This window comes from Salarias fasciatus, chromosome 9 (assembly GCF_902148845.1).
Source record: "Salarias fasciatus chromosome 9, fSalaFa1.1, whole genome shotgun sequence".
Taxonomy (NCBI): domain Eukaryota; kingdom Metazoa; phylum Chordata; class Actinopteri; order Blenniiformes; family Blenniidae; genus Salarias; species Salarias fasciatus.
This window is the reverse complement of record NC_043753.1, coordinates 11379012-11391581: the sequence shown is the minus strand read 5'-3', so window position 1 is coordinate 11391581 and position 12570 is coordinate 11379012. Positions and strand designations below refer to the sequence as shown.

The 12570-nt window shown below is 44.5% G+C and overlaps 1 protein-coding gene across 1 annotated transcript in view; it reads right to left on the bottom strand.

Moving 5' to 3' along the window:
* kcnb2b (potassium voltage-gated channel subfamily B member 2b) overlaps positions 1-10823 on the bottom strand; it is an 81045-nt gene extending 70222 nt beyond the window's left edge. Inside the window, exons 1-2 of the mRNA XM_030099613.1 lie at positions 10615-10823; positions 8893-9619 (exon numbers count right to left, since the gene is read on the bottom strand). Coding sequence (XP_029955473.1) covers positions 8893-9477 — 585 coding nt within the window. The 5' untranslated portion in view covers positions 9478-9619; positions 10615-10823. The remainder of the gene's footprint in view (positions 1-8892; positions 9620-10614) is intronic.
* Between the last annotated feature and the right edge of the window lie 1747 nt (positions 10824-12570).

Below are 12570 nucleotides of genomic sequence, written 5' to 3'. Positions count from 1 at the left end.
TACTATAAAGGGACGTTATAAAAGCAGCTGGAAAAAGAGAGGGAGTCGGACAGACGGTGAAGAATCTTGAGACGGCACAAAGCGAGTGAAGGAGACAACAACATGCCGCTTATTATGTCGTGGAGCTGATTCAGCAATATCTGAAGGGTTTCAGATAAAGAGCAGTGTACATACAGTGCCGGCGCGTTTCTGATGCAAATGGGCTCGCCACTTTGTGTGCCGCGTTCACCGAGAGCGTGATGTGTGCGTTACTGCATGGGCAGAGATGTGGAAGACTGGCCTGGAGGTGAGAGCGCACAGTGTGTGAAGAGGGGGACTACTGAAGCACGTAATAGAGACCTGGTGTACAAAGCGTTTAGAATGGAGACTCTCTTCTCGCCGCCCCCCCCCCCCCCCACCCCCCCCCCCCCCACCCCCCACCCCCACCTCCTCGCCACCGTCCTCTATTCCATCTCACTGTGTTCCTGAGGCCTTCCAGGAGGACGAGAAACAGCAACAGACAAGCAAACCAACTTCCCAGGAGGCAGCGGTCGAGGCGGGCAGGGAGGAGGTAAGGGGGGCGGGGGGGGGGGACGAGGAGGAAGGGACACATTAGCCTCTTACCGAGGGTGTCACTCAAGCTGACGCCCCCCCAAGTGCTGCTCTACATACAGCCACTCCCAGCCTTCAATGCAAGTTACGTCTCATTTAGACAGCGGGCACCTTTTTCGGCCCCAGATCTGTTAACATCTTACTATCCAGACATAACACGGAGCGCTAATGGAAGGAGTTTAAAAACAAAGAAAATCCTTTCTCTGCAAAGAAAAAGGCTGTTAATAGGGATTTTAAGCAATGAAACATGCTGCTCTTGCTCTTTTGCTAGTAGAGATGTCAAAAATGGAAGACAGAGGGTCTAATAAGGACAACTCAATCATTTTGCAAAGTGTAAAACTTATAAAGGAAAACATAGCAGCAATTTTTCAATGCAAAAGTAATGACTGTCAAGAATTTGGACACCGTGGCTTGTTTTGTTTCTGTAAAATTAGCAGATAAAAGTGACAACCGACTGCAGGAGGGGGCAGTAAATGCTCACTGCAAAATAACATGAGTATTGAATCTTTATTGTGAGGATCAGTTTAAGGAATAATGAAGGTTGAAGGTTGCTGAAATCATGCAGAGGTTGCACTTTTTAGTTTGAACCATTCTTGACCAAGATCGCTAAACTAACACGAGCTTGACACCCCCGGTAAACAGAAACAAGGCTTCTTGTCCTCTGCAGAAACTGTATTGTGGTTCTGTTAATTGTTTTAGCGTTATGATACGCAGTGCCAGTGTGCACTCTCACCGGTCTCCAGGCATCATTTAAATTTAATGGAAAAGACAAAGCATCTGCTTTAAAAATTTAAGTTTTGGAAAGCAACACTGTCATCTGCCCCTGCACAGAATGGCCAAAATTAGCATGTTCTAAATACAATTTGCTCCGGTAACGAGTGCACTATACTGCGGTGCGAACTCACAGTGGCTCGATGTTCTCCAACCTTGGTCTGAGAGGTTTATTACCTGCTACCAAATGCGTGACGTGGATGCCTGAAATTCGGTGATGGATTGGCGACTTGTGCAGTTGGTGCCGTGACTTTGTCCAAAATGAGTTGGGACTGCCTCCAGCTGTCTGTGACCCTGAGTCGAGTAAGCTGGTGTGTAAGATGGATCGATGAGCGCAGCAGTACGGTTTCTCTACTCTAAACTTGCATTGATGTAAGGACAGTGTTTATTAACCATACTAATCATCAGTGTTGCTCATCTGTCGTCAATAGACGGGCCAAACCTGCCTTCAAACTGCGCTCGTCTCACTGATTTGAGTCAGGTGTTTTGGAGAAGGAAACATTGTTGGCATATGCCTGCTGAAACTGGGCTTGGAAACATTAAGCATGATATCACGATGATTTTCACACAATGTGAAAGAAATGTCAAATTCTTCTTGAGTCATCATTTAGTTGAGAAGAAATGTCGTATTTGCCGTATTTGTTTATTTTTGGAGCAAAAAGGAGCCGTTTGAGAACACCAACCTTGTCTTCACGTCTTACAAAAATACATGATTGATTGCAAAAGTGAGTGGCAGGTCAATAATCGGTGATGAAAACCCTCCCCAGCTGTAGCTGTATTCATAACAGGCTTGTTCAGTTAGAAAATGTGAAAGCTGTATTCTGGGGATAGCAGTACAATTACTAATGAGGCTTCAGCCATCAGGCTTCCCACACCATCTGGCCACTCATTAGCCTCGGCTTGTATTGGTCATATAGTTTATGCTCTAGATGTGCGCCAAAGGGAGTTTTCCGTTGCTCCTCTGAAGTTTCGTTTTTTTTTTTTTCTCCACTGTCGCCTGTTACTCTTTCTTCTTCTCTATGACTTTAAACTGTGTGGATAAGATGGCAAGGCTTCATCCCACCTCCTGAGTTTTACTCAATGATGTCTTCATTCATGAATCATTATGTGCATAGTCAAGTACAATAAGCCCCGAGACCACCCAGTGGGCTCTTTTGGGACCCCGTGGTCACTGAACTGCATCCAGGCTAATTCCTCCGCATGCGGAGTCCCGCTGGTAATCACGATGAAAAAGAAAGAGCAGTTGGGATGTTTGTGAAAAGTTAAACCGAGCCAAAAAAAACAGAAAAGAAACAGAAAGACACATGGGGACGAGTGTATGTTGTGATGTAGAGCTCAAAATGTGCCTTACTCTCTCCTCCAACATTTCAAGTGGTCTCCTCAGTCCTGCAGGGGATGCTCATGAATACAAAGTTTGAGAGAGATCGGTGAAAACCTGCAGTGTCCTAACATCCCCCCGGTTCTTTAATGTGACCCTGAGCTTTCTCTGCTGAGATGAAGCTGGCGTCGTAGCAGTGGGACACAAGCACAAATTGGATTGCATTTAATGAAAATAATGTTTTTATGTGATGAACTGCTGGTGTGTCATCCCCTCTGTGAACCATCACTGCTGCAGTCTGTAATCAAACAGCATGAGAGTCAGTTCGCCGATTTAAAGTTCACTGTTCAACTTCCTCAAATAACGTCTGAAGTTTTCCATACACTGCATCATCTCACACCTACATGAAATATCTCCACAAATATCATCATCCTGGTAAATATGCAAAGCTACTGCTATGAAAGTTGATATTTGCTGCATAAAAATGTAACTATAAATACCAAAACTGTGGATAGTGCAGTATCCACTGTTTACAGCAGGAGTACAGTTTGTTGTCCACATGAGGAAATTCTTCCCTGGAGTCGGTAAACCGGTCAAAATTAACTGTATATGCAAGATATAATTTATTTTCATAATAAAATAACTTTTAAAAATGTTTCAAACCTTTTCAATTCACAAAGCAAAATACTGAGAATAAAAAAATGTCATTTATATCTCATAACACATACCGAAAAGTGTAAAACTGATCAAACTCTCACGATGCATAACTTTTACTTTAAGGTTATACTACAATCAGGGTGCATTTTGCATGAAGGGATGGAAAGCTTACACCCTCCTACTGGTCCAGCCATTCCTCTTTTGATGAAGTATTCTTCATCAAAGTGAAATGATTAAAGCTTCATCACCACCAGAATAGATGAAACACATCAAACATATGTATTTTAGAATCACATAACAGTGACTTTAATGCATTCAGAGTGGATTTCATGCAATGCAGTTTAATACACATATAGTTTTTTGCATACTAATTGAAAAAATTTGGTTGACGTAGCATAAAACTATTATGTTGTCCATGACTACTGAGTTAATAATGCAAACTTTTAACTACATCTTATTTTCTCATTTAAACGTGTCTCCGTTTCATATACATTATATTACTCTGAACCGAGGGTTCAGTAAATCTAAAAATCTTAGTCTGATAATCAGGTAAACAAAGGAAAACCAACACTGGGTTGGTCCTGGAGAAGTGCGACCTTTTTGGATCTGGCGCTATTGCTAAGTTTCCATTAATCCCCGCAAGCCATTATTTTAAATGAACTTTTGGAGCATCACAGAACTGATCACAGCTAAAGATAATCCTCAAGTGGTGGGTGACTGAGGGAAAAGACAGACAGTGGGGGGTTAACATGAACACTGCGGATGATAAATGCTGCTGCCTCTTGCTATGCATGCAGTATAAGAACTCATGTCACCTATAATCTGGGGGGGGGGGTTCTCCCTTATCTGATTATGATCGCGGGGTAAAGAGGATTTAGGTGCTGGTGCCTGAATGCCAGTCCTGATGGAAGGCTTATGTAAGTCAGAGGCTGCGGCGGGGAGGCCGGGAGAAGAGGAGCGCTCCACCAAAATGACAAACTCCACTCCTGTGATGCAGCGGTGTAACTTCCTGAGAGCCTGGTGCGGTTCAAACACAGCTGCTACAATTTGGATTCAGCTGTTCTACATTTTATACAGATGCATCACTCGGAGAAATATCATAATGGCTTTTAAAACATAGCTGGAGACGGAAGAAAGAAACCGTAAATTGATTTTAAGGGTCAAGGTCGGTAACCAGAGATCAGGCTTTTTACGAAATGATCAAAAACTAACCAGAATCAATTCGTCCAACAAGCTGGGATCATTTCCTCCATAAAAACGTTAGTGCTTATTGATTCAACCGTCGAAAAACTGACTGCAGTTCATAGATAGACTAAAATGTTATCATAAACGACAGAACAGCAGGTAGCAGACCTGCTGTTTTAATTTGGCCTGAAGGCACAAACTGTTAAAAAGATTTGACCTCATGCTGGCTAAAGGCCGTTTCCCCACCTCTCTGCAGCTATACTGTCAGAAACTACATCAATACGCACGCAGACCAAGACGCTTGCTATAGTGCTGTAAAAGCCTGGAAGTAAACAGATGGATGGAGAGTAAGAGGCTGTCTGCAGTGATCTGAAACAATAGGCAGCTCCGAGTGCTGTGAAGTTACAGCACCACGGCGCGCCGATCGAATTTGTTCATGTCACACTTAAAGCGATGCATTAATATTGTCACTTTGGCTGTGTCACACATCCACACAGTGGGTGATTCCACAAATGAGCCCGCAAAAAAAAAAAAAACAAACCAACAGTGAATATTGTGCGTTTACTGTTCCGCGGCATTAAGACAGATGATTATGACAACGGTGACATTCACAAAGACCGGCGCTGGAGATGTTTGTTACTGTACCCGGTTCTGCAGCGGCTCCCTCACGCTGCGTCGCCGCCGTCAACAGTGTGTTTGTTGGACTGACTTAGGCTGCTTCTGAGCGTGGGAGGACCAAACAGCAAAAGGCTGCGTCCCTGCACCGCTTCGCCGTTCCCACTAGCTAGACTTCGCTTATTAGATAAAGGGGAGAGTAATGGTGCACATCCATATTAAGAGAAAGCATAGATCTGGACATGGCTGTGTGTGCGTGTGTGTGTGTGTGTGTGTGTGAGTTGCTGGCTGCTCTCTGAGCAGGGCGGGTGGGGGAATAGAAAACCCTACCCAACGTCTGGCAAGAAGAAACATTGATCTCATTAAAATGCTCCGAATCCTCTGCCATTACTTTCTGGGGATGCCCACTCTGAATGGACTCTGAAGAAAGCCTTAAAGGCAACGTGTCCCTATCTCAGAGTGCGGGGCGTATTGCGGTCGTAATATTTCATACTGCATTGTTAATATTCTGAAAGGTTGATGTAGAAGTGCTGCATAAGACAAGTCAAGATTTAAAGAAAAGGTGACGCTCATGCATATTACTGAAACCGAGCTCTGTAGGCATCCATGTCACAACTAATAGAATTAATTTATGGTACCAGGAAGACCGCCTGACTCATATTTTAATGTGGACGCTCACATTAAATCACGAGCTGTGTAGCAAACATTCGGTAAGGTCCCAATATTTATTGCACACTTTCTGCATGCAGTTGTGTTTTTTTTTTTTTTCCTCAACACAAAAACAAGTGCATGGGGAGCGTCTAATCACATTTCCCGTCTCACTGACAAAAGACACTTCGGGTGGAAAAACATAGGCGTGTTTCAGAGTTACAAACACCAGAATTCGTCTTGATGAAATACATCTAGAAAAGGGAAGTGTTCAGCGTCACAGTGATTCAGTAATCCAGCAACTTGGACGAGGCCTCCCCCTGCGTGGATCTGTAATAAGTGTGTTTGCCGAACAACTCCGTCCGTGACTCATTGTAAACAAAATAGATCAGGGAAGCACTAATCCTTCGGGAACAATGTCAAGGATGACATATTCTGGATTAATACAAAGCATAACTCACAGTAAAGAAACAATGGGACGACCTTCCAGTGCTTTTGCAAAGCACTTTCATCTCACAAAACTTACCAGATGACGGTGACAAAAGAAAAGTACTCGCTAAAGCAAGGGCTTCTGAGCAAAGAGATTGAGAAATTTAATTGAAAAAAACAAATGGATGGAATACCTCACAGGTATGCAGACACACATACTTGAAAAATTCCCAATTTCCCCCCCAAGACTCTCACCTGCAACAAGCCATGAAGCACCTGCTGGTACCTGAAACACAAAAACACCCGGATCCCCTCCTGACAGAGGGGCAGTGAGCCAGAAGTCGCACTGTGAAGTCACTGCGTTTAGCCCAGTCCTCTTTGTTTTGACCATTTCATTCATAATTCATCGGGAAAGGTTTGCAGAGATCCAGCTCAGCATCCTGAGGCGTAACTTACATGACTGCATCTCTTACATCACTCCGCCTCGCTCTCGTGGGGCTTTCCTCTGCCACTATCTTTCCCCTCCACCTTTGTTACTTTACTTGTGGCTGCACGTCTCCACTGCTTTATGGTTTTTGGTGCAGTGTCTGCTGTGAGTGTGTGAGTGCGCGTGTGTGTGTGTGTGAGACTCCCAGAGCTGTGCCACGGCTGGTGCTGATGAATGAAATCATAGCTTGATTGACCCTCGTTGAAAAGGGCAGACCTCTCACGCTTAACCTTTATTTAAGGGCACAGAGGGCAATATGTGGCACACTGCAGCAGATTCAAGAACTGAAAAAGGCTGAATCACAGAAAAAGACAGCCCTTTTGGTGTCAAATTTTTTTTTTAGCAGAGGCACATTTCTCTAAATTTCCTTGTATGAAAGCAAACGGCTGCGGACCGGCTTAGTAATGGTATTTCCTTGGTCAAGGGCTTTCAAGTGAACACGATGTGTGTCCAATAAAAAGGCTTCCCTGACCTCAGGGAGCTGCCATCTGACAATTGGAAAGTCCTGATAGGCTATTTTCTAAATGCACTTTCCGCTGTGGATAACCTCGGTCAGATCACAAAGCCCGACCACGAGAGTCACGACCAAGTTCTCCCTCGAGAAGCAGTCAGCAGAATGTCACCGCAATCTGAATTAAGGTGTAATTTCCCTTTAAGGTTTCAGAGGCTTCCCCCCACACGATAATGTACAGGTCAGCAATACGGAGAATGTATCTGGAGAATAAAGGCACGGTATTGGGGAGTAAATCACTTTAAATATCACGCACCGGATCAAATTACCCCACTGCTGTCACCCAAGTTTGCCTTAAATTAGATATTGGCAGTCTACTTATAATTGATTCATGTGATCTACAGCTTCCCTGCGAAGGTTTAAATGTAGTGATCCAGCTGAGGGAGGGATGCTGTCAATCACAAATCACCAGTTTATCCAGGGAAAAAACAAGCCGTATATGATTATTACCTATAAGTGGGGGGGCGGAACCCATCGTGTTTTTGTTGTCATTTCAAATTGAAATACCGCGCTTTAATTTTAGCACCAGGCAAATGAAGTGGGAGAAAAGCCGCTGTCGTTTCACGGCGTTAACATTTTTTGCTCCAAAGGAGCGAGGGAGCCGGGGACGGACAGGAGCTGTGTTTGTCACACTGCGATGCACACGGACGCACACAGGTCCCTGTGTTTATGATCCTCTGACATGGAATATAATCCCATCCAGCCCTACCCTACACTGCTCCGTGATGAGATCAGGACACTGGAAACTCAACGTAAATGACCAGTGATTGGATTTCATCAAGGCTGACCTACCTAATTGAGGACTGAGTCAGAGCGGGGTTGCAACGAGGAGGCGGGGGGGCGGAGCTGAGAGAAATGTCATGCTTTTTGCCGGAGACAACCTTGACATTGCTACAGTTATCTTTTGTCTGCAGGATTTCAGTTGTTCGTGGAGTGAATGAGACCGTACGCGTACGTGGGAAGGAGAAACTCTGATGACTACATTCATCCTCAATTAAATCAAATAAAGGTGTTGGAGGCAAATATAGTACGGCGCTTGAATAAAAAAAAAAAAAAAAAAAAAAAAGACCAGTGTTCATCAATACACCTGCAACGAACTCTTGACATCTCTCTCTTCTAATTCCCTGACTCACCGTCAGACCCGTGAAGAAGCAAATCCAATCAGTGAGTAAGACACATAATAGAGCTGCAGGGGAAAAGGGGCTTGTGCTGTTGACTCTTAGTGACGTGATGTGTCACAAGTCAATGACAGATCTGCTTGACGCTGACATACTTCCTCCCAGAAAGGAAAGCCTGAGTCACCTACAAATTATTTTGTCAAAGCCAATAGAGCAAAAATAGATCTCCTGCAGTTATTTCCATCAAAAACAAACCTTCAAATGGATTTTCTACTTTCATTCATGAATTTTTTTTTTTTTTTGCTCTTCTATCATTGCGTCCAAAGAGACAGTTACCAAAAGACGGCATCTTTCACTGAATTTAATTACCCTCAACAACTGTTGCTACTTACAAGAATCAAAAACGATGAACCCGTGCATATTTCTTTTTACAGATGGGAGTCGGTCTTTGGTAAGCATGCCCGCGATGTGCTGTGATCCAAGCAGAGTGTTCAGCGATAAATGTGAACGGGAGATGTGAGATGGAGGTGGTGTGATCACACTTCCACATACAGATCCCTACCTTGGCAGCCACTGAGGAGCTGGGCTTCTCCAGGAGATCCCACAGTTTCTTCCTCTTCTCCGGGCAGCAGGTGTTATCAAACTCTCCCTCGCCCTCTCTCTCCCTCAGCGTCTCTGCCTCCCTCCGCAGCTCCTCGTTCATCTGCTCTTTCTTCTGGTGGTACCGGGCCTGGCAGCAGGACTCCAGGTAGATCTCGTCGATCCCCCAGTAGTCCAACTCCTGGCCGAAGGAGAGGGCGCACATCTCCTCCATCATGTGCAGCTTGCCCGTGCGGTAGAAGTTGAGAATGGAGGTGAAGGCCCCCGGGTGCCGGTCGAAGAAGTACTCGTTCTCGTTCAGGCTGTAGTCGTCGCAGACCTCCATCAGGGACTCGTGGGTGTTGCACTCCCGGAGCTTGCCCAGCCGGGTCCTGGGCAGCCGGTCCAGGGTCCGCCACAGGACCTCGTGGTTCAGGCCGCCGACGTTGAGGCGGACCCTGCGGGAGCGAGCTTTGGTGCGGATGATGTCTATGGGTTCTGGGGGCAGGGAGGGAGCCGTCCGGGCATTGTTGGGCTTCAGCCCCCCTGGTCCGACCTTCTCTGCCATGATGATGGAAAATGAGACCTCTGGGAAGTTGTTGCAATGACAAGCAAAAACAAACAAAAAAAAAAAAAGAGAATGGAGGGGGAAAAAAAAGTCTAAAATGTCTCAACTAGGTTGGATCCTCTTTAGGCAAGTCCCTCCATGGCTGAGAAAACAAACAAAAACAGTTTGTGAGATGACTGGATAACTGATGACACATTAGTTGAATCAGCTTCAATATCACTGAGGGCTGTAATGCAATAATATGCATTCTCCTGTATTGGAAAATAGATCTGCTCCCTTCAAGCGACAGTCACCTGTTACTTCATTTTGCAGGATCAAAACAGTATCGGCCGTGCAACTTCATCGATCCCTTTCATCACATTTCTAAGAAGGTGTTAGGCAGAATCAATGATTTTGTTTTTGACAGTCAATATGGCTGCTTTGCTTTGCACTCCACTCCAGCTCTGTGGCATTGTGTCGAGGCGGTGAAGTCCTGCCTGGAGCACCACTTTCTGTGCAGCCCTGCGGTCGAAACGGGTCAAAGAAGGCTCGAAACCCATTCAAGTGTTTCATGGATGCAGGCAGCGTGTTGACAGCAATTTCTGTCAAGTCTCACTCTCAGCCTGTCATTGTCAAACAGTCTCATATTCAATTCCATGTCAAACGGAACTCCTTGTGCGTGTAAACAACCAGTAATTGTTTTAAATGTGATCACTACGCTGCTATTATGCATGAGAGCACACATTTTAAAAAGTTGTAATTGAGTTTAAATACATAACTGCAGTATGTAATTGAAAACAGCACTATGGATATTTTGAAAGCAACAGTTTTTGTTTCTTAAATTACACTGACATGAAGCACTGCATCATATTTCAGATGCACAAATTACTTAAAAACGGCTCGTTTGACCACCACAATAAATTAATAAACGTGTGTATAGAGTAATTCTACACAAATGTGTAAAATATATTGACTCTTTTGTTTAAAAACGTAAGATTGCCTGCTACAAAACATCGTGCCTGTGTGATTTGCCTCCAGTAAGATTCTGATGTCTTCGCACTGCAGCCGTCAGTGCCGATCAGTCCTAAACAATGTGCAAATTCAGCTCCGACTCTGTGAAAAGTAGAGTTAAAACCGGCAGAAAAGAGCCACTCTTACCTTGCCGTGATAAACCACCTTTTGCATGCAAACTCCTCTTGTTTCTAAGGGAGTAGGAGATGGAAAAAGGGAGCCGGGATCCCCCTTTAGTCAAGCGGCCACGACCGAACCGAGCACTCCGCGGACGCCGCGCAGAGGACGCGCGTCCCACATTTTGTAGTTAAAACGAAGAAGAAGAGAGAGGAATAAAAAAATAAAGAAACAAATCTTCGGTGTCTCCCTCTAAACGCGATCACCGGGACCGGAGCGGGTCCGTCTCGCCATCGGAACAGTGCGAGAAAGAGTCCTGCGCCTTCATCCAAAAAAAAAAAAAAAAGAAAAGCTCGAGGTGAATCTCAGTGAATCAGCGTGGCTGCGGACGTCGAGCGCGTAAAAAGCCAACGAGGAGGAAGCGGGATGAGCGCGCGCCGCTGCGCTGCGGAGCGGAGAGGAGAGGAGCGTCCCGCCGCACACTACACGAGCTGAGGAGGAGCGGAGGGGCTGCACCACTTCACTCAACTCCACACCGGAGCGCCGTCATGTCATTCTGTTTGGCTGGGGAAACTCTGCAGGGGCATAAAGACTGGGTTTCTTTCTGATTTCAAGAAATTCCAGTTAATTCAGTTTTCTCAAAGCCGGCAAACCGTCTCACAAAAAGAAATCCCACAAATTAACATATATTTCACAGGTACATAATTTCAGACGAGTTTAAAGTGAGTTTATTCTGAAATGTTACGTCTTTTAGCATTGTGCATGCAGATTAAATTCTAAATTTCTTGTTCTTGCCAGCCTTTTCCACCTCCACTTAAAAGCAAATGTAATTCTGACATCCTTTAAGTATGAAAAATATTGGCTCCTGCTTGTGATGTTTGGTGGTTTATGGTTTATGTGTTGTCATGTTTTTGACATGAAAATCAAATTTTGACAGCCTGAGAGCAGGCTAAACCTGCACCTTCCCCATTAGGTTCCCAAGGTGGAGAACATCTGTTTTACTGTGAATCATCTCTAGGAAAAACCAACCAACAGACTAATCATATTAAATTTAGCTCCTTGTCAGAGTGCAGAGCTAATTGCTTTCATTCACCCACCTACATGATTACTGCCTTCAATTACATGTAAAGGAGCTAAAACCTCAAAGGTAACAAATAGCCAACCATTTGAGATGCTTCACTTGACCCACAGCAAGTAATTCAATCTGCAAATGACAAGAAGATAGCCTGACCTTTCTTTCTTTTCTTTTTTTTTTTTTTTAATCTTGTTTGAGTAAGACGTCGGCTGTCTGAATTCAGGCACTACACCTAAATGCCTCCCAAGTAATCAAACCACATCTTTTCTATTAGTTATCAATATATAATGATCTAGCCATTCCCCTGGTCTGAAATGAATAAATACAGATATTAAATTATGTATTCCTTATTATCCTCAGATCGTTAGTGCTGGGCTGTTCTCATCCCTCTCCCTCTCTTTCTCGCTGAGTATGAGTAGCTTTCAAGCTTTCAGCGCTGCCATAATATTTCCCCACAGAGCCCACATATGTGTCCGACAAACATTTCCCTTAGCTAGACACTTTTCCAGAAATTTGATTATACACGGCATATGTGTAATTGATTTCCCTGCCATGTTCCTTCCTTTCCAGTGACGAGTGATCAATAGTGCCGCATTGATGAAACAAAGCCCTCATGTGCATGTGTGCCGATGGCTTAACTGTTGCAGCCACCACTATACAGTCTGAAGGTCAGCAGCTCTGGAACTCCTCCGATTTCTCGACATGCAGATTTCATGGATGCCGTCTTGACTGCAGAGGCATCTTCGCCTGTCTCGCACTCGAGCTCATTCGGCATGCAAATTTAATTTGGATATGGCAAGATGCTTTAAAGTGTTATATGAATATATGCATCCAGGGTTCTTAAATAAGGAACGGTTATTTTTGAACTTTTAATACCGATCAGCCATAAAATTATGACCAGTGAGGGATGA